The sequence below is a fragment of the Myxine glutinosa genome, chromosome 6, assembly GCF_964187855.1.
Source record: "Myxine glutinosa chromosome 6, kmMyxGlut1.1, whole genome shotgun sequence".
Taxonomy (NCBI): domain Eukaryota; kingdom Metazoa; phylum Chordata; class Myxini; order Myxiniformes; family Myxinidae; genus Myxine; species Myxine glutinosa.
Window position 1 is genome coordinate 148928032 of NC_136266.1, and position 22583 is coordinate 148950614.

The 22583-nt window shown below is 43.9% G+C and overlaps 1 protein-coding gene across 1 annotated transcript in view; it reads right to left on the bottom strand.

Moving 5' to 3' along the window:
* The window catches only part of LOC137412903 (pseudouridylate synthase 1 homolog), a 48907-nt gene that overhangs the window by 7326 nt on the left and 18998 nt on the right, over positions 1–22583 (bottom strand). The window contains exons 3-9 of the mRNA XM_078780713.1: positions 16814–16948; positions 15362–15464; positions 15141–15266; positions 10740–10940; positions 10374–10396; positions 10044–10175; positions 9645–9890 (exon numbers count right to left, since the gene is read on the bottom strand). Of these exons, the coding sequence (XP_078636839.1) occupies positions 9645–9890; positions 10044–10175; positions 10374–10396; positions 10740–10940; positions 15141–15266; positions 15362–15464; positions 16814–16948 (966 nt within the window). The remainder of the gene's footprint in view (positions 1–9644; positions 9891–10043; positions 10176–10373; positions 10397–10739; positions 10941–15140; positions 15267–15361; positions 15465–16813; positions 16949–22583) is intronic.

A 22583-nucleotide genomic window follows, 5' to 3' on the forward strand; every position in this document is an offset into this window, starting at 1 on the left:
TATCTTCTGTACATTATTTTATTATCCTTCCTTCTCCTTGGTTACTTTGAGCGTGTATATAGTAGGAATAAATTTAGTAGTATTGCCAACCTTTTTGTCTTCTTCTTCTTCTTCACATCCGTGTCGCCTTTGTCTTTTCCCTATTGAATACCTGTGGCGCGATCCGGCCAACGTTCGGGAATCGGGTTAGTCCGGGTAACTGTTCGGCCGCGGTGCCATCCGCTCGGCAAACCAACATCCTTATCCGCGGTCCGTAACAATATATATATATATATATATATATATATATATATATATATATATATATTATATATATATATATATATATATATATATATATATATATATCTATATATATATCTATCTATAATTCCAGTAATCTCTGTGTGTGTGTGTGTCTGTGTGTGTGTATGCGACCGCTGTTTCTCGACAACTACCGGTCCGATATACTTGAAACTTGCCAGGTATATTGCTGGGGACCCGAGGATGTGCCTTTTCAAGGTTTTAAATTAATCGGACAAGTAGTTACCGAGCTATGGCGATTTCTTTACCAAACTCCGCAAGCCGTTCGCTTTGGACCAAACCATTTCATGTAAATAGAGGGGGGGGATTGTCACCGTACTCGCAAGCCGTTCGCTTTGGACCAAACCATTCCATGTAAATAGAGGGGGGGGGGGGGGGATTGTCACCGTACTCGCAAGCCGTTCGCTTTGGACCAAACCATTTCATGTAAATAGAGGGGGGAGATTGTCACCGTACTCGCAAGCCGTCCGCTTTGGCTTTGCGAATGGACCAAACCATTTCATGTAAATAGAGGGGGGGGATATAATTTTAAATATATATATAGTACGGGCATGCCCTAGTATCTATAATTCCAGTAATCTCTGTGTGAATGTCTGTGTGTCTGTGTGTTTGTCTGTGACCGCTGTTTCTCGACAACTACCGGTCCGATATACTTGAAACTTGCCAGGTATATTGCTGGGGACCCGAGGATGTGCCTTTTCAAGGTTTGAAATTAATCGGAGAAGTAGTTACCGAGCTATGGCGATTTAGCCGTTCGCCGTTCGCTTTGGCTTTGCGAATGGACCAAACCATTTCATGTAAATAGAGGGGGGGGGTTCTGTGGTCGTTGCGAATGGACCAAACCATTTCATGTAAATAGAGGGGGGGGGGTTCTGTGGTCGTTACTGCCACGTGGTTTCAAAGTTTTTTTTTGTTGTTGTTGTTTGCACGCACGCTTTTTTGCACGCACGTACGGGCACCCACGTACGGGCACGTCCTAGTATATATAATATGAATAAGGTCATTTGTGGATTACCTTCACGGATCCCACCGGCAGTCTTCAAAACTGCAATAAATCAACTCAAACCGACACGGAATTAAAATGTACAAAAATACCGGATTTATTAAAGAAAATGCCGGTCACAAAACAATGCACGATAAAACTATATTCCTAATTGGAGCGCTCCCACACAGACCCAACACAGACAAAGGATAAAATAACTGGAAAATAAATATGTGTGGTTTGTGGCACTTAGCTCTAAGCTGCTGGTGTATCTCGTCAGGAATCGTCAAAGATCGTCTGAGGCCTTGGCGGGAACCACACGCTTTGCCGCGCAGGGTGTGGGCGGGAAACCCAAGCCTCCGTGCACAGTTCACTCTTCCAGCGGTGATTATTTTCGTCATCGTCGCGCGGGAAACTGCAGCTCTCGGTCCGCAGCTCTTCCTCCTCACGATCACTATGAAGATGTCGGAACACGACTGCCCATGAAGAATCTCCCTTGCGCAAGAAGACAAAATGCGATCGTTCGCGATGGGATCCAGAACGAGAACAAGCGAGAAAAGCAAAATGGCCGCCATTCCAACTATTTTGTACTCGAGGCTCTGACGTCATCCCACGACGTCTCCGTCTCCGCTCCTATCAGCGAGCCCCATCTTACCAGTCCGTGTGCCAATCAAATCCCGGACCAATCACTGCTCTTCGAGGCGTGGCTTCATGGACCTTTTGTCCTGTGTGCTCACCAAGTCGATGTTATCCACGGTTGTGTTCGATGCCTGGTTTCTGGTTGGTTTTTATTTAACGTTATTAATTATGGTGTTGATTGGTTGACTTGGAAATGGTGCGCAGTGCGGTGTCATAAGGAACACATGCAATTACCTACAGGGGATTAATTACCCATAATCCCTCGCTAATTAACATACCCCTCCTCTCTCATGGGGACAAAGATACAAGCTTACCCGACACACGGTCTACACAAATTTCCTATTAACGATACATTGAGGTTTCTTCTTCTTCACGACAGTCAGAGCACACTAATCCATACACTATAAATATATATATATATATATATATATATATATATATATATATACATATACATATATATATATATACATACATATATATATATATATATACATATATATATATATATATACATATATATATATATATATACATATATATATATATATATACATATATATATATATATATACATATATATATATATATATACATATATATATATATATATACATATATATATATATATATATATATATATATATATATATATATATATATATATATATATATATATATATATATATATATATATATATATATATATATATATATATATCATTATATAGATATATATATATATATATCATTATATATATATATAATATATATATATATATATAAGTTTTTGTTTGTTTGTTTGTTTGCGCAAGCTAATCTCCTAAACGGTGAAAGATAGGAGGAAACCTCTAATACAAAAAATGTCTGGACGGGCCCTGGGAAGGTTTTAGGCTAGGTGGCGAGCCCGGTCGAGGTATTTTTCGCAATTAAAAGCTGAGCTGAATTATAGTAGTCAATCTTCTATGGCCGCGAGTAAAAGCTGAATTATAGTAGTAAATTCATTCAAAAAGAACCCGGGCAACGCCGGGTGCTTTCGGCTAGTATGTATATATATATAGTTACGTGCTCCTCCCCAACCCCCTGGTCACGGTGTACCTCCGAGCCCCGAGAGGAGTCACGGCAGAAAAATATGTTATTCTGTATGTCAAAGATCAATGGTGAAGCCACACCAATTGTTACTTACAAACAAATATTGTATTAAGATCACACAAGAATAACAGTACAACAATAATAGTAATCAAAAGTACAATCAATATATCCTATGATGGTACCATCAGTTTCATAATATATAACTCACTGTGCTCCAAGTGAGTGAAACAAGAACATTCCCAATGTCTCTTTCCCGTTTTCAAACCAAAGTTGATTCGCTCCAGCGATCGTCAGATTAATGTCCAATCGAGACCAGAATCCCGTTGGGTTGGCAGTTACAGTCCTGCTGCCAGAGCTGTGCAAAGGTGCCCTCCAGGCGACTGGGAAATCACACCCTCAGATATGGACGTTCCAAGGCTCACAGTCGGCGAACCTCAGATTTACCTTCAAAATCCGCGGTGCACACACACACACACACCCCAGATACGTCTGAATGCGGTGAAAACGGCTGACGTGAAGCAAAGAAAAACCTTGCGCGATGCGCCAAGGCTGAAGCGAAGCAAAGAAACCTTGCTCGACGCACAAAGCGCACGAGTCAAAATGGCCGACGGCCCGTTCTCGAGACGTAACAGCCCGACGATGATTCTTTCTGGAATCGATCGCAAAACCTGACACGCAGGTTAATCTGTCACAGCGATAACCACTCTGTTGCCGGAATCCCTTTCCTGGGAAACCCAAAGTTCACTCGTGACTCTTGCTCGCTAGCGTTGCCTCAAACCCTCAACGCCGCTCGGCTTCTTCCCCGATTCATTCGCTCCGCCTTCTTTTCTCTCCTCTTCTTCCTCTTCGTCGTCCGGTTCCCCATCTGGTTTGCGGTTTCTTTTAACTCTAACTTTTTCACCTTTTGAAAATAGTTCATAAACAATAAACCTTTTGAAAACAATAATAGTACATGGAATCAAAAATGTTTACAGTGGAGGAAAACCACAACAGAAGTGACGAATCCGTAACAATATATATATATATATACCCTTGCAATGAGGATTGCTTTCTCAAAAGCCCTTATGTAAAGCTCTTTCAGGAAGGAGTCACTCTGTGTCCTCACAGGCCTTCGGGGCTATCTGTGCCTGTATATCTAGTGACGGCTTTGTGAAACGCTTTTTAAAGGGTGTCATCTCCTTCCCAGGAGAGAAAGGCCTCAACAGATGAGTAGCAGCCAATGACACTGCACATGTCTTGTGCTTCATTTCCTTCTTCTACCACCAACAGTTCCTTCAGCAGATCGTGGAAAGGTGCGACACTGCCTCTCCCGGGGGCACAATTTTACAATCAAGAAGACATTATACACAACTCCCTTAAATAGCTGTACCACCCTTAATAACGGAAATATGCTCTTCTCGGCCCCTTCCCAAAGAGCTACCTTTTGAAGGAGCTTTTCTGAGCAAAGAAGAAAATATCCAACCTTTTCACCTCGCTATTGCTTTAATCCTTAAATTAGTAATAAAGATCTTCACCACTCTCCCTCCCTCTCTAGAATCTCCAAATGTGTAATCACTGGGGCATTGGGGTAACAAGCCCTCAGTGCACCAGCCAAGTCAGCGGCAGGACAAGCAGCTTTATCTTCTCAGGGTCGGAACACCGCCAATCAGGTAACATCCGAGCCACATGATCAATCCAGCTGGTGTTGGCTTAACGGTTGAGGTGGCTGGCTTAAGACCTTGGAGTCTTGAGTTTGAACCCCTGTTGGGCTGTTGAAATAACACCAGGTGGGTTGACTCAGCTTGTCATCCTTCCAAGGTCAGTAATATGTGTACAGTGTACTGTACCAGCTTACTGGTAACAGGGGGAACTGCATCAGTGGCACAGTCACACTTACAGAAAATGTTCCTCACTGGTAGGGTTGGGTACGATTCCACGTAACCTCTGTAGTTCTTTTTTTTTTTGGAACAAGGTCGACTCTCATAGTGAGGTTTCATGGCCTCCTTCAGCAACCTCCCTCTGCTCTCAATAAGAGCTTCTGGTGTGGAGGGTGACTGGGAAGATGAATCCACCATACTGTACATCTTCCATACTTTGATGTTCAGAAGCGAGGAAAGAATGCAATTTGGTGGCGAAAGTGCTGGATGGTGATGGAGTAGGAGTTGTGTGGATGCCATTAGCAACTTCGTGCACCTCAGGAGGCACATCCAGGCTGGCCACATTAACAGTATGCTCCACCAAAGCAGTACGGTCTTGAGCAACAGGATCATGTGTCAGAGCTCACATTGATCCTTCCAAACGCTCCGAGGTCTTCCAAAACACGAACACTCAAGTATCCTCTAACTGCTTATCAAAATCCCAGCAGTGGTGCAAAGTATAACCCGACTTCGACACGATGACTCCTTTTATATGGCGCCGACTGTAGTCAGTGAGGGAGATATGGGACCTGGTTTCTATAGATACATAAAACTGCAGACGTGCTCTGATTAGCCACGTATACCCATGCTATGCAATGAGTGAAAACCAGATACTTCATAGAATGCCAATTTCAGAGCCAAAGTACTGCTAACCTGCAGGTTCGTGTTCAGATTCAGGAGGGGTGTACTTCTTATAACAGGAGAGTAAAACAATGTTTAGCACACCCCCCCCCTCCTCCCCCACTCCCCAACAGGATGGTATGATCCCCTTTATCATCCAGACACGCACACACATATACGTACGCACGTGCACACGTACATAAGAAGGTGGATACTTGAAGACCTGAGAGCGCTCCGTTCCACCCCCTGAAACCCACCCACATAAGGGGATAGCAGCCAACGATACACACATAATTATATTTCGTATGAGGCCTATGGCTGATGTTTGCATCATTGCTGGGAGCGTGGCTGTGCAGCTGATGCAGTACCCCCTGTTTACACTAAGCCGGTACTAATTTTTCCAACCACAGAAGGAGGACAGACTGGATCAATCCACCTGATGCTATTTAACAGCACGACTGGGGCTTGAACTCAAGATCCCAAGAACTTAAGCAGGTCACCTGAACTGTAAAGCCAACACCAGGCGTTGGTCACACACATTACCTCAACAGACGTGATCTTCAAAACACCAACTACAACTGCAATATCAATAAATAAAATAAACCGAGCAAATCGCTGAATCCCTTTATTTGAATTACATGCATGAAGTAACACCCTTCTATATTTTCATACTATTCAGCCTTAAAACATCGGGTTAAAACCAGAATTACGTTCAAAAACCTTACAATTATTGGTTATTTACCTGGGATAAATCCAATTCCACTGGGCCATGGACTGACACCGAGGCCTGGAGTCTGCAGTCTATGCTGCTTCACAAAATGGCGGTGCACAATTTTAATTGTGGGTGGAGTTGGGCGAGCTGTCCAACCAATGGGGCAAAAGCAGTCGTAACGCCACTTCTGTTAACGCTAGGTCACTTCCTTCGTATACAAAAATAACCACACAAACTTTTTATATCGTATATATATTGTTATGAATTTTGGGGTAGTAATATATAGATTCAGGTAGATCTGTATAGGTAGATGCTCCAATGATCGGGGGTAGAAAGAACCATTTCGATGTACATAAGTCAGGGACCTGTTCAGCCCGGATGTCAGATTAAGCTTGTATATTTGTGGTCGTATGAGGATGGCCTTGTGATAATTATTTATCGTAGAGATTATGCTAATTCCCCTGTTCGTGAGACCTTGTGATTTATCCATTGTCCCTTATGGCACTACACCAATAGACACGAGGCAGGCCCCTGAGTACACTAATTAATAAATCCCCCCCACAATAAAACTCACCGGTAGTCAGTTCTGGACATTACCAATGGAACCACGGCCAGCTACAGCACCAACTTGTAAAGCAACACACATCGCACAGGCAGGCCGGGAGCCATGCCCAGAAGACTCGCTATTGGGCGGGAGTCAACCAAAGGCCAAGAGAAGGGGGAAGCCGTGACTGGTCGCCACGAGGCAAGAAGCTACCAGCGGATTGGGGAAAGAAGGAGGAGCAGAAAGCAGCGCGCCGGTTGGCCAGATACCATCAATGATGTCAAAGGGTGGACTGTGTGTGATAGGTGGAGAGCGAAGACAGTAGTTGTGGCCTGCGGGCATTGGCAGAGACAGAGGGAGATGACGTCACAAGGGGTTGATAAAAGATGAAGAGAAACCAACATTTTCCTCCCGCGCTCTCTCTTGTTCTGGACCTTCTCCCTGCGCTTGACATTGCCCCTTGCGTTCTTGACCCTGGACTCTTGCTTGATGGACGACGACGGACGGTGGAGAGATGGTGGAGCGCTGACGAATGTCCTCCCCTGTGTTCACGTACGGGACCTCGCGAACAATCGCGCGGGGACGCGAGGCTTGCCGCTGCAGTGCACGCTGGCCAAGCAGCGCGGAGCGAGAGGTTCGCGCCAACGACTGGGCGGTTCCCGCCAACACCGGAGCCACGTTCGGAGTGTGCGCTCAGGGCTGGACGATCGCTGCCAAGGCACCAGTTGAGCTAAGTGCCCGATAATCCCACACCATTCCTTTCCATTTATTTTCCCTTCGTGTCTGTTATACGTCTGGTGTGGGAGCGCTCCATATAGGAACCCTATTTAGTAACCGGCGCGTTTTCTTGTTATTGGCATCCGTGGCAATAAAGCCTTGTATTATTTTCACTGCACATTTTAAATGCGGATTTTGGTTTGAGCTACTTTTGCAGGCTTTGAAGACTGCCAAGACAAGATCGCGTCAGGTAAAAGCTTCCAGCTTCTTCTTCTTCTTTATTCCCTCCCGCGTGTTGATATAAAATCCGCTATTTGAACTGAACGCCTTTGGAGTTAAAGCTGGTTTTGGCTATCCATGATTTTCCGGTCTTCACCGAGGGGAATCACGCGACAATATATACAGTCACGTGAAAAAGTAAGTACACCCCATGTAAAGTTTTGACTTTTTCAACATATTTCAACATACAGCTATTTGATCTTCATTTCAACAATATTGATAGATAAAGGTGATATAATATAACAAATATCATGAAACATTTACATTTTGTAGTCCATTGTATAATTTAAATAAACATAAATGCAAATTTAGCATGTGGAAAAACTAAGTACACCCCGACATTTATCACTACTTCAAATACCTAAAATTAGAATCAGGTGCACCAGCTCAGGTGCAAATGATTAGAACATCGTTAGAGAGGATATTGGAGGAACCCGTCTTATTTAAACCTCAGACATTTAGTTTGGTTTGCTCTTTGTTGTTGAAGTGTGTGGCGTCACCATGCCTAGATCAAAAGAGCTCTCTGAGGCCTTCAGAAAGAAGGTTATAGATGCCTACGAGTCTGGGAAGAGATTTAAAAAGATCTCCAAACAATTTGAAATCAATCATTCGACTGTCCGGAAGATCATCTACAAGTGGAGAAGATTCCAAACAACTGCCAACTTGTTCAGGCCAGGCCGCCCCAGCAAGTTCAGCCCGAGAGCAGACCGCAAGATGCTGAAAGAAGTCTCTAAGAACCCCAGAATGTCATCAAGGGACCTACATGTAGCTCTTGCCACTGTTGATGTCAAAGTTCACGAGTCTACCATTAGAAAGAGGCTGCACAAATTTGATCTACATGGGAGGTGTGCCAGGAGGAAACCTTTGCTATCCAGAAAGAACATCAGGGCAAGACTAAAGTTTGCCAATGAACACCTCGGCAAAGACCAGCACTTCTGGAACAATGTGCTCTGGACAGATAGCTATTTGGCCACAGTACCAAAGACATGTTTGACGAAAACCAAAGACAGCATTTGACCACAAGAACCTGATACCAACTGTAAAGCATGGTGGTGGAAATATTATGGTTTGGTGCAGCTTTGCTGCATCAGGGCCTGGGCAGCTCACCATCATATAATCCACTATGAATTCTTAATTGTACCAGAGGGTGCTTGAGGATAATGTGATGCCATCTGTCGGAGTGTTGAAGCTCAACCGAAGGTGGACCTTGCAACATGACAATGACCTAAACATACCAGTAAATCCACCAATGAATGGCTGAAAAGAAAGAAATGGAGGGTTCTGGAATGGCCAAGTCAAAGCCCGGATCTATATCCCATCGAGATGTTGTGGGGGGATTTGAAACGAGCTGTGCATGCAATTGTGCATGCTGTGCAACAATTTCTTGTTGAATAAATTATTGCAAAGTCAATTTGTCATTGTTTTTTGTTCAATAAGATCACCTTTATCTATAGCTACTGTTTAAATGAAGATGTTATGTTAAAAGATTAAAAAGATTAAAATTATAAATTAAAAGATAAAAATTATATGTTAAAAAGATTAAAAAAAAAAAACATTTCATGGGGTGTGCTTACTTTTTCCACATGCGAAATTTGCATTTATGTTTATTTAAATTATACAATTGACTCCAAAATGTAAATGTTTCATGATATTTGTTATATTATATCACCTTTATCTATCAATATTGTTGAAATGAAGATCAAATAGCTGTATGTTGAAATATGTTGAAAAAGTCAAAACTTTACATGGGATGTACTTACTTTTTCACGTGACTGTATATATATATATATATACACATGTTATTTAGTTATTGGCAAGCCCATGGGCCCACCTTATATTGCATCGTTTATAGATTCTCACCTCCTCTTCAAACGTGTGTTTCTCAAGTCCAATGAGCCAGTTCCAAATCTCTCTTTGTTCTGCCTCTTCTCTTGCGATTGCACCAAAGACACAATTTTCCGCAAACTGATCTCTCTCTTCTTTAATCTCTGGCCAGAAAACCAGTCCTCGCTCTGGCCATCCAGAGGCCGCATCCGCATCAGCTTTCACAGTTCCTCCAACCAACCCCAATTGCTCCAAACGTTTATTGTAGTGATCAAAATGAACCTGTGGGTAAAAAATACGGCACACGTGCATTACCTTCCATCTCTGCACACTCTTAAAACCTGGGCCACTGTTTTCACTCCATTCTTTTTTTACATTTCTGCCAGTACCTCCCATAAGTTCATCGCTTCTCCTAAATCATCGACATTCCCCCACCTGCTCCAACAACAGCCCCAGAGCTGGTGCTTTGGGGACGTGGAAATTGCTTCGAGTGAAGGCAGAAGAAATGCCTTCCAGCCCTATCCAACCTCTGCACACAGCTACCAACATGCCAACCATCTTACGCACCTGAAAAGGTGTGAGGGGAGGAGGGGAACGACAACAAATAATCACAGGAAGAGGAAACTACAAATGTTGAAAAAAATTGTTATTCATTTTAGAAAATAAAATTCCAACAACAATGCATTAATAATCCAGTTTAAGATGCAAGATAAAGTATAATTGGGCAATGTACGAAGGCATTTAAAAGAAGAAGCATTGACCCACCTGGTGAAGCAAAAAACTCTGGCCTACATCGAAAATAAATAGAGGAAGCAGGGGGGAGGAAAAAAAAAAAGGTGCCATTATGACTTTGGGGAAATGGGCCGAAAGCCAAATATTATGAAGATAGTAGACGACCACCAGACAGGACGTGGATCGGGGAGGGGCAGACCAGACAGGAAACAAATCAAAGGGGGGCAGATAATGATCCACAACTGCCATACACAGGACACAAGTGGGGGACATGAAACTGTCAGATACAGACAATGACAGTGAATATGAAGAGTGACCGCCAGACAGACGAGGGTGGAGGGTGACTACTGGATACAAATGACGATGGCAGAGGATGAACAACAACCCATAATGTCCTACCTTTTATCCGAATCTCTGTAAACTCGAGATCGAGGTGCATGTGAGGATTTCTGCAAGAAGCACTGAACAGGTAGCGTCTCGCACGTGCCTCCCCGGCATTCAAACCAGAAGTGAAGTTGTGAAAGGAATGTGTGCCAACAAAATGAGTAAGAATTTCATTCACTAAGGAGAGCCGAGCGGGAAGAAGTCGATAAGCCTTCGCTGTGGTAGTGGAGACAGGGGATAAATATGGGAAAGATGCCAATAAAAAAGGGAAAGTGAATAGGAAGAAACTATGCATGGTGGAACAAAAGTGCCAATGAGGTACAGATATTAGCTGGATTAAATGACTGAAAATAAATAAATAAATAAATAAACTAGATATAAATAAATAAATAGAACTTTATGCACGGCACTCAGACAGACTTACAATCCACAAACATCCCTCATTCCAGAAGTCAAAATGCAAATCCAGATAGTGGCAAATGGAAGGAGGAATTCTCCGAAATGATAAACCATGCACGATTTCGTTTTTGCACAACAACCACACTCGGTGGCGGTGGCGTAATGGTTGGAGCACCTGCTCCGAGTCTGGGAGCTCGGTGGTTCAAATCCCGGCCGAGTCATACCAAAGACTTAAAAAATGGTACGTGCTGCTTCCTTGTTCGATGCTCAGCATTTAAAAAGTTAGAGCACTCTCAACGCCAAACAGGGTTTCAACCCTGCAGCACCTTCAATAAAAGGCCATGGAGCAGCAACGAGGGCTCGATCCCATGGTGTCCTTTGCGAAGAGTAGGCGAGTTATCACCAACACCCTGAACAAACATCTCAATAATTCCATATTTCATGAACAAATTTGCATTTAGAAAGAAAACTAGAACGACACTCTGACGTCACGACGTCGACCGATATGCCAATGCCCACATTATTAGCTTATTATAATACTTGAACCAAGTTTGATTTAAATCCACTCAGCTGTTCTCAAGTATCACATTTTTACCTGACATAATCTCTGCCCTTTGACCTCTTGATGCCATAATCCAATCAGTTCATCTTTGCATCATATATATATATATATACTCGTACCAAATTTTTTCAAAATCCCATCACTTATTCACAAGTTGGCATGGCAACATAAATTTTACTTAACATGACTTCTGACCTTTGACCTCTTGACTCCAAAATCGAATCAGTTTATCTTTGCATTATAATATATAATTATACCAAGTTTGGTGAAAATCCCATGACTGGTTAACAAGCTCGCTTGGTAACAATTTTTTTTTACTTGACGGGACTTTTGACATTTGACCTCTTGACCCCAAAATCTTGACCCCAAAATCTTTCCATCATCATACATACCTGCACCAAGTTTGACCAAGATTCCTTCAGCCGTTCTCAAGTTATTGCGGAAATGAAAACCTATCACAGCCAGACGGACGGACTGACAACCCGAAAACATAATGCCTTCGGCGACGAAAAAGTTTTAAATGTGTGGTCATTGTAGTATGTACAGGGGCACAGGTCATCATATGGTGGTATGCTTATAAACACATCCGAATCAAAAGAAAGGCTTGAGACACATTTGCGCTCATCATCCCTGTTAACATAAATAACCTGAGATTTTTATTTCAAGAATTAATTTCATAGCAAATCAATCGTTAGATTTATAGATTTAAATATTTTTAGAATGATCTCAAAATTAGGCTCAAACATGATTCAACCGAGAGAGTGTACGGTGGTTTGCGATTGCACATTATTATATGAATTCAGTGAATAATCTGGCGAGATTGTTGCATCATTATTGAGGTGCAGGTGTGCTGCTGCGACCCTGAGTATCAGGAAGGAATTTTACATTTATCGGGGTGCCGATGACAATTGCCTACTCTTTCTAAATTATATCATGTTATCATTACCATCCACGAGATAACCCTTCATGAAAAGTCTCCAGGTTAACGCCCATCCAAAGAAAAGCACCCATTGATGTAATGCCGAAGAAACATAAGGGTGACAGTTTATAGTTGTGTTGAAAATCGAACCTCGACTTTGCTCAAATGTGAGGATGCTATCTCGGAGCTATCCGACCTGCTCACCAAACGTAGCATTCAAGGAATTTCAAATGAGGAAATATCCCAATGAATGTTTATCAACTTGGTTGAACTGACAATGGGGAAGCGGGAACAAAATTGGGCAAAAATCGGCGAGGAAATGAACGAACATGAAAGCAAGAGAAAGAGGGGAAGAAACACCGAAACCAGCAAGTTAGAGGGTTGGGTTCAGAGTGGATGAAGGGGGTAATGAAGATGAAGGGTCAAGAGGAGGGGGATGACATGAGGTGAAAATTATAATTAAAAGCAGTAATGGCGAATGAATCATAATCATGTTCACTAAATAAATAAAGAACAACACAAATTATTCGAACAATTCATGCTGTGGTGGGCTGGGATTTTTTGTCGTGGGCCGGGATCCTATTTTCTCAGTGACTAGCAGGGGTACCCGGCATTGCAAATTGTGAAGGTGGGATAGGAGAGCTAGCAGGACGGGGCAGGGGGAGTAGGACAATTGGAGGTCTAGGGGGAAGAGGTAGGAGGATTGCGGAGTCGGGAGGGGTAGGAGAATTGGAGGACTAGCGGGAGTTAGGAGAGTTTGAGTGTCGGGGGGGGGGGGGGGGGTAAGGATAATATCTGGGGTGGGGACGGTAGGTAGGAGAGTTGCATACATGTCAAGAAAATGAAGAAAGGGGTTATAGGTTTAACTCCAATGGGAATAAAGCAGAGCAAGGAGCTCACTTCATAGAGGAGGGATCTCGACAGGACAGCAAGTTTTTTTTGTTTTTTTTTGTTGTATACAAGATCGAGGCTCGTGAAAGAGCTAACATTAATCACACAGAAAGACAAACCAACACATAAAACATATAACATGGGGAGCGGTAGACAAGATGGGGAGAGAGGGGGAAGGAAACAAAACACAACATTTGAGAGCAGGGACATCGAGAGATCTGTGGGAGGGAGAGGGCATGGGAAGGGAGAGGGGGGGGGGTGGGAGAGGTATAAAACATATGGACACTGCAAGGACTTCCAGGAAAGAAGTTGGAATTTCAAACAAAGTGGACCTGGGGTGAATTAGTGGGGGTAGAAAAGATCAAGGTTTTGGTTGGGGGAAGATAAGAGATGGTGGTGAACAGCTGTTTTAAAGACCTGGAGGGAGGAGTGAGATTGAAGGGAGTGTGGGAGTTTGTTCCAAGGCGGGAGAAAAGAGGAATGAAAGAGTGAAGGTGAGCAGAGAGCCTAGATTTCAGCAGTTTAACCATCAGAGGGTTGCTGGCAGATCTTGTGCAACCTGTAGGAATATTTGGGGGACAAAGCACAGAGAGAGCTGGGGGAGCAAGGCCAGAGAGGAGTCGGTAGAAGACAGAAAGACCAACTACCTGTCTGTGGTGAGTGAGTGAAAGGCCCTCGGAGATAGCTTCATTGCGGGAGATTCCAATGATTCTGAAAGCTTTGGTTTCAACAGAGTGAAGCCGAGCGAGGTGTGAGGCAGGAGCACCAGCCCATAGGGGAGAACAGTATTCCATTGAGCTGCGGATGAAAGCCTTATATGTGGTGAGGAGCTCAGGTGTGCCAAGGAAAGACTTCGCACGACGGAGGATGCCCAGTCGGCGACTGGCTTTGGAGGCCAGCTTGGAAATGTGGTTTTCCCAAGAAAGATCATGGCAGATAGTGAGACCCAAAACCTTGAGCGACAGAACTTCTTGGAGAGGATTGTTGAGAAAGTAGATGGTAGGGTTGTCCAGTCGGTCTTTTCGGAGAGACATAGTAAGAGTGTGAGATTTGTCAGGATTGAAAGACATGTTCAACTTGTTTGACCAGTCTGTGATTTTGTCCAGGTCTTCAGAGAGTGAGGAGGCTGCAGACTGCCGATCTGAAGGAAGAGGTTCCCACACGTCTCACGGTTTTGGGCTCGGGAGGGAGGTGCAAGGTGGAGAGGGTGGGGGAAATGGGGGAGAGGGGGGTGAACGGATGTCGTTGCAATTCTCACACAAGTCTCGTTTTTTTCTTGGGAGGGAAATGCGGGTAAAAAGTGTGGAGGACTCGGGTTTGGCATTGCGAGGGGGCGGGAACGGGTGACGTCGACGCCACACCCACAAAGCGGCACAATACAATTTTGAGTTTAATTGAGCGATATCTTCATTAACCGAGGTCCAATTTGGTCTATGTGTCAAGCTCGGTCGCAATTGGCCCAGTAGTTTGGTCATGATTGGTTTCACACACAGACACACAGATAATGACTTTTATTTATAAGATTAACAACATCAGTACGGTAAATAACGACAGAAGGTTCGACCAAAGTAATGATTTGGTCTCAAGACTGATGCATTGAACATAGTCGATGGTTAACTTACCTTTTTGCCTTTTTCATGCTTACCTTTTTCAATATCCGTATCTCCTACGAAAGTTCTGGGAGTCAGACAGTACGTGGGCATGTAGTACAGGTATGTCCGAGCATCGCATGCATTCTTGGAATTGAATCCACGGCTTACCCTCCGCATTCCTGAGGTCCAAATGGTAAGATTAGTCTGTGTGTGTCGATGATGACAACGAGAGTCAGGTTGGACAGGAAGTACAGTAAGTAGGTAGCGCACTCACCCAAAATGCGGATGTTCTGAGGTAACTTGTCATTAATTTTCTCTTGCATGTTGTTCATCATCGAAAGTTTACATGACACTACTTGTCCCACTGCCGATACACCCTGTAAAAATAGCAGAGGAGGTGAAACGTCAGTGGAATGCCACAAGAGCAACAGCTTGACATTAAAGTTGCAAGCCAGCAACTAAATGGTCACATGTCACTAAATATTCAGATGGTTGCATCAATATTTGCTTCAGGTGGAGAGAAAAATAAATAACTGGTTGTACGTGTCCATATGGGCAATTTTATGAGGATGCGATTCAAAAACGTCACAGGGAAAGCACGAAACTTGGTGAACAATGTGACGTGTCAGTATCGTTACCACGTGGTAGTTGAAGCCACACCTCCTGGTACTTTCATTCAAAATAGTCACAAATTTAGCTCTTTCACAAGCCTCGATTCAGTATACAAAAAAAAAAAAAAAAAAAATCCATTTCATGGAAAGAGACAAATCAGTCGAGGTGGACTGACGTCATCAGTGGCAGTTAACCAATCACGTCTGCACATTAACAGTTCCCCAGTCTCTTCAGTCGGTAAAAGTTAACTTGGGAGTAAATGCACAAATTTGACAAACGTTAGAACCTGAAGATGTTAAAATAAAGAAACCACATGCTTAACATTTTACATTTTAGCATTTGTTAGAAAATCTAGTTCGCTCACGCATAGAGTTGAAGTAAAAAAATAATTTGCCCCTTTACAATGGCGTTAACGTCCACCTCATGGGGAAAATACCCAGAGGTCCATGCTGCTCTATCCTCTGTGCTATACCGCTATGGCCGTGAGGGTGAAAGTGACCGTCACAGAATAAATTGACCTCATTATTCGCTCTGAGGGTAGTACGATTTCATGAAGAAAATTCTAATGAAAACAATCACAGCAAGTAATTTGTGTTTGCTTAACTTGTGTCATAAATACATTAAATATTCACCTTAACAAACCGGTCAAGTTATATGCAAGAGATTTGATTGCACAATTAAAGGCGTTGGCTTAGCGGTTAGGGTGCCGGCTTGGGATCCTCGGATCCTGGGTTCGAATCCCGGTCGATCGCTGAATTAACGCCAGGGGGGTTGACTCAGCCTGTCATCCTTCCGAGGTCGGCAAATTGAGTACTAGCTTGCTGGGATGAATGATCACGGTGTGTACCCCGATTCAGAATAGGCACACTGTATCCCTGCGCATCGTAAGAGGCGACCAAGGGTTGGCGTCAGGAAGGGCATCCGGCCATAAAAACATTGCCTCAAAACAGGGAACCATGATTGCCATGGGGCCCGCAAGGCTAACCCCCGCTCCAACGGGGAAAAATGGCCTTAAAACGATCATTCATTCATTCGTTCAATTAAAGGTGAAGAGCGTGCTCACTACCATAACCCCACAATGTATACGAGAACGAGGCAAAAGTTATTCTCTCACCTTATCTGTTCTGGCGCAACGTTGAAAGCTCATCTTCTTGGGTTCTTGTGCGTGTGACGGAGGAACCACTCCAGCCTCCTCCATTGCATTCAGCAACGACTGCTCAATAGTCGGGAAAGAGGTGCCGGGATTTCGCTACAGTGACAGATCAAAGAGGAAGGGGAAGCAAAATAAGGATCGAAATTGATAAAAGTGTATGAAAAACAATTGCATGATAAAGTTGTTTGTACAAAAAGGCCTTGTGAGGAAATGAAACGTGATTGTGTATTTAATGAGAACTGACTGAGGAAAATGAGACAAAGACCTTCACAGTGCATCAAACCTCCCACTTTCCTCCATCCCTCCATTTTATTACCTCGAACCCTCATTATATACCCGATTTGCTCTGTACTCATGGGCGAACGCAGCCCCTTTGTTACCATCAAGGCCCGAGCGACCATGATTTGCCGGATGGATAATAGACTTCTATAACCCGCCCATGTACCTAGAGAAGAAGACCGGGTCATGCGACTATTTCACATCCCTACATGTCACAGGAAATGGATTAAGTACTCACATGGAAGGATGCATCCAAAAGGGAAAATCTTCTGATTTAAAGGAATCATCAATCCAGCGAGAGATCTTCATGCAGGATAAACATGGACCACTACCCAACACAATATTGCACATGCATAATATTGTTGTGTTTACCCTGTAGTGAACACCGCAGGGTGACACGGATGACCGAACAAGCTTCAACTCCAAGGTGTTCAATCCAACGAAGGACCTTCGCTATACGCGTGGGGAGAAGAGTGGGATGGGGGCGGGAGGGTGAGGGGGGGGGGGAGAAGAGCCGCGAGTGCTTACCGTCACGGGTCCACCAGAAATCTTCGAATCTGCGACCATTAACTCAAACCTGACACGGAATTAAAATGTACAAAAATACCGGCTTAATTGAAGAAAATGCCGGTAAAAAAAGAATGCACCGTTAAACTACATTCCTAATTGGAGCGCCCCCACACGGACTCGTATACAACACAAAGGGGATAAATAAATGAAATAACAAATTGCGAAGGTGTGTACTCAGCTGCGAGCGGCTTCTGAACCCCATTGGGAATCATCAAAACCCCCGCGTCCTTGGCAGGAACAGCACGCTTTACCGTGCAGCTTGCGAGCAAAAATGTCCAAGAGAGTTCGCTATGAACTCCCGGGTGTAAGGGTGAGATATCAAATCGTGACTGTACACCGCCAAAGCCAGAAGATGAGAGGAAGTCAAGAGGATGCTCGACCGTTCGTTATGAAGGCCAGCTCGGAGAGAGAAAAGCCATGATAAACCAAAATGTCGGGGAGACGACCGCTCGCCGCCAAACCCAGAAAACGAGAGCACGCAAATGCGTCCGCCTTCCACCAACACCTCCAGGACCCGAGAGAGAGAAAATGTCCGCCCTCCAATTCCTTTGTACTCAAGGCTCTGACGTCATCCCACGACGTCTCCGTGTCCGCTCCTATCAGCGAGTGCCATCTTAGCAGTCCTTGCTTGAATCAAATTCCGGACCAATCACTGCTCTTTGGGTCATGGCCTTACGGACCTCCTGAGCCTGTGTGCTCACCAAATCGGTGGTATCAGCGGTAGTTTTCAATGTCCTGCTTCTGGTTGGTTTATATTTAGTGTTATAAATGCGTGATTTCTGTCAGGGTGTGTGTGCTACTGGTGTCATTAGGAACAGAGGAAAAACAACAGAGGCCATTACATACAGGGGATTAATTACCCATAATCCCTAGCTAATTAACATAACCCCGCCCCCCCCTCGTGATGAGGAAGCGAAGACACGTGCTTACACAGCATACGGTCTACCGGATCCCTACTTATGATACATGGTCTTCTTCTTCACGCCATTCGGAGCACACTACCTATAGACTGATCCGATAAGGACGATCGTGCCCTCTTCGCCGATAGGCGGCGCTCTTGCGTCTGCCATTACTGGGAGGCGTCCCGATCCAAACTTAACTCCAGCTGTCTGCGCCAGCACAACTATCATCGCGATCGTACATGAAAAGTGTCCGTGATAATCGTTCTCAAGTGTTTCTCTATATGTGTGGAGCGGTCTAGGCACCTGGCACCTGGGGGTACCCAGTTTCCATTTCCACCTGCACCAAACCTATTTTGTTAGCAACCGCGTACCCTATGCTACGTCATGCCGAGCCCCCTTCCGCCTTAGCCCCGAGTTTCTCGACCACTACGATAACGACTCCTCTGACCGACCCGACTCGGTGCCCGTCCCTTCATCGACTCCTCCATACGGCCAGGTGTTGGCGGCCGTACCACAGCCGCCCTGCATGGATTCTTCCCTCAGAGTCCACCTCCGCCCAGGCCGGCCACCTCTGGCAACTACAGCTAGGCCCCGAGTGGCCGCTGCCGAGCCCCAAGTTCCTTGATCACTTGGGTCGCGACTCGTCTGGCAGACCCGACTGGGCCTCCGTCCCTTCGCGCAGGCCGCCTCACCGGCTCCTTATCGCTTCATTGACTCTTCCACACGGCCAGGTCACGGCGGGTGTATCACTGCCGCCCCACATGGATTCTTCCCTCAGAGTCCACCTCCACGCGGGCCGCCATACCGGCTCCTCACCGGTCGTATAGCTCGGTGGACCCGTCGTATCGTCCACGATTCCATCTTCTCCGATGAATCTAACAAACAAATATATTTTGTGTCGATATTCTTTCGGCAAAGTGAACTGAGACCGGTAACTGCATGTAATTTGAATGCTGGAGAGCAAGCCGAATGAAGCGGTCTATAGAGGGCGCCCGTCCATTAAACCCTCCGTCGGATCGGTCTATACAATTCTACCTGGACTTAGGTATTGCCTACCCCCCACAAATGTAACAATATACATGTTCCCTGATGAGGAATTTCATTCAACACAGAAAGGTCATTTGGCCCAAAGCCTGTGCTTGTATCACCAACTTATGGTTGTTTGTCTGTGCTCCATCTTTTTTAAATCCTAAGCGTCTCGCAAGTCTTTGAGACACCATTTTTAAAAGTCTTTGGGATGAATACGCCAAGGTTTGAACCACCGACCTTCCAGATTCAGAGCGGAGGCTCCAACCACTAAATCACCGAGCCTGGTAATATGCAGTGCCTAATGAAAGTCTACACCCCCTTTCAAAATTGTCACCTTTTGTTGCCTTATAGCCTGGAATTAAATTTCATTAAATCATGGTTTTTCCACCTTCATTTACACATCATAACCCACAACTTCTAAGTGAACAAGTACAAAAAGTTTTAATTTAAACAAAAGCCGCGTCGATGTTACACAATGCCTAGATGCAGCTGTGCCTATAACGTCGATGTTATAGGCACAGGACATTCCTATTGATTCGATTACTTGATGTTATTTTTGTGCAAAGTGAAAATATATCTCGGCAATTTCCCGTGTGTGGCGACGAATTTTTAATATATCTCGGCATTTTCCCGTCTGTTATTTCAGGCGGTGTATGACTGACCATGCCGCGATTTAAAAAAATATATATCTCGGCAATTTCCCGTGTGTGGCGACACGTGAACGAAGCTATGCTCCTCTCTCCACATTATTGTGATGACGTATAAATTAAATATTTCATCGTGACGATTGTCATCAAATGGACGAATTTTTAATATATCTCGGCATTTTCCCGTCTGTTATTTCAGGCGGTGTATGACTGAGCATGCCGCGATTTAAACAAAATATATATATCTCGGCATTTTCCCGTCTGTTATTTCGGGCGGTGTATGACTGACCATGCCGCGATTTAAAAAAAAAAAATCTCAATGGACTTGAAGTTACAGGCCTTTGAGAATTCATTTCGTTCTATAAAGGGCAACTTTCATCGGATTTTCTTCCCGTTTTTTTTCAACCGAGTCTAAAACTATGTTAGCGACTGTGAAAAATGAAATGATATATCGAATTTGATTTGAAATAAAACTGTGTGAGAGAGGAAGACACCACGGGCCTACAAAACAGGCCTCAAAGCTATGCGAATTAATAAAATGGTGGATATTTGTTTATATGAAGCCTCTCCCAAAATGGGTGGAGCTATGGTTCCCAGAATGGGTGGAGCTTTGAGGTTTTGTCTTCTCTGCAAGAACAAGAAGAACAAGAACAAGAAGAACAACAACAACAGCAGAGGGCACTCTATTAGCAGCGTCTGCGACGCGGCTAAAAACAAATTCTACAAATTTCAATAAATCAATAAAAATACAAAACTAGAATATCTTGGTTGGATAAGTTAAGGATCTCCACCTGCTTCTTGTAAATAGGCTCAGATGTAACCAGTCACATTCAAAATCACACACCAAGTTAATTGGCTTCCACCTGTGTTAAATTGTAGCAATTATGATTATTTAAGAACAAAATCAGCAATTCCTGTAGGTTTCCTCTGCTGGGTAGTGCATTTCACAGCAAAGACAACTATGAGCACCAAGGAGCTTTCAAAAGACCTCCGGGATAAAGATGTGGAAAGGCACAGATCAGGGGATGGGTATAAAAAATATTTCAAAGGCCTTCAATATCCCTTGAAGCACAGTCAAGACGATCATTAAGAAGTGGAAGGCGTATTGTACCACAAATACCCTGCCCACATTAGGCCGTCCCTCCAAGTTGGATGACCAAGCAAGGAGGACACTGATCAGAGAGCCCACCAAGAGGCCAATGGCGACTTTGAAAGAGCTACAAGAATCACTGTGTGCACGTGACAACAATATGATGTGACATGTGACAAACGGATTTGACTTCCCTTTCCGGGTTTTGCCGGCGAGGTTGTGTGTTTTTCAAAGCTCTCCACGCTACGAAAGTTAAGAAATTTTCCCATTTGTATTTTTGTCAAAACTGTATTTTTATTTTACGGTGTGAGTGCCTACTGTGTGTTTCTAGTTATATCTCGGTGTAAATCGTGCACACCTGTGCATAATCATCGGTTGGTTCCCGCCGCGTTTTTCAGGCCTTGTTTCCCAGGCCTCGAGGCTTTGTTGTCTCCACTTGGTAGTCGTTTGTGGTCCATTTACTTTCGTTCTCTCACTGTTTTTTCAGTCTTTTTCTCACCCCATACTTCCCGAAACATCTTACCCTTTGTTTAAAGTCTTAACCCCAAAAAACGAAAAATTAAAAAAAATTAAAAAACGAATTTCCTTCTCTCCCCGTGTTCGTTCGTTCAACCACGTGTTTCGCCCCACCCGGTTTTTTTTTCTCTCCTTCCTTCATAACTCAATCCTCTCCAGCTGACACCTTTCCAATTCCAGTTCTCACCATACTTCGTCAACTTTATCCTTCTTCCTCTGATCCACTTTCAACTAAACTTCAAAAAAATATTAACGAATAATTTAAAAAGTAGGCCTCTCCTTCCATACTAACACATTTGCTAAAAAAAAACCTCCCTGTTCCTTCGTTCCCTGCTCTCCTGGCTGTCAATCTCCTATTCTTCTATTCCTGCTTCTGAACCTGTGCAGGAATCATTAATCCCCCTGAGGAATCCTTCATGCCCTCATTTAGGAAATTTCCCCAGATAGTTTTCACGGTTTAGTTTTAAAATGTTTAAACTTGCCCCTGAAGTGTTGTATTCTGTTGTATATTATAACACATTTTTCTTCCTCTTTAAAAGGTTGTTTTCGATTTGCTCACCAAATCTCTTCATTTCAAATTAAAGTTCATTCTCTTTCAGTTCTTCCTTCCTACATTCCCGAAACTCACCTGCATTCCACCCCTCCTCCAACGTTTTCAAACTGATCTCTGACTTGAAAATCACAAGAAACTCTTTTTG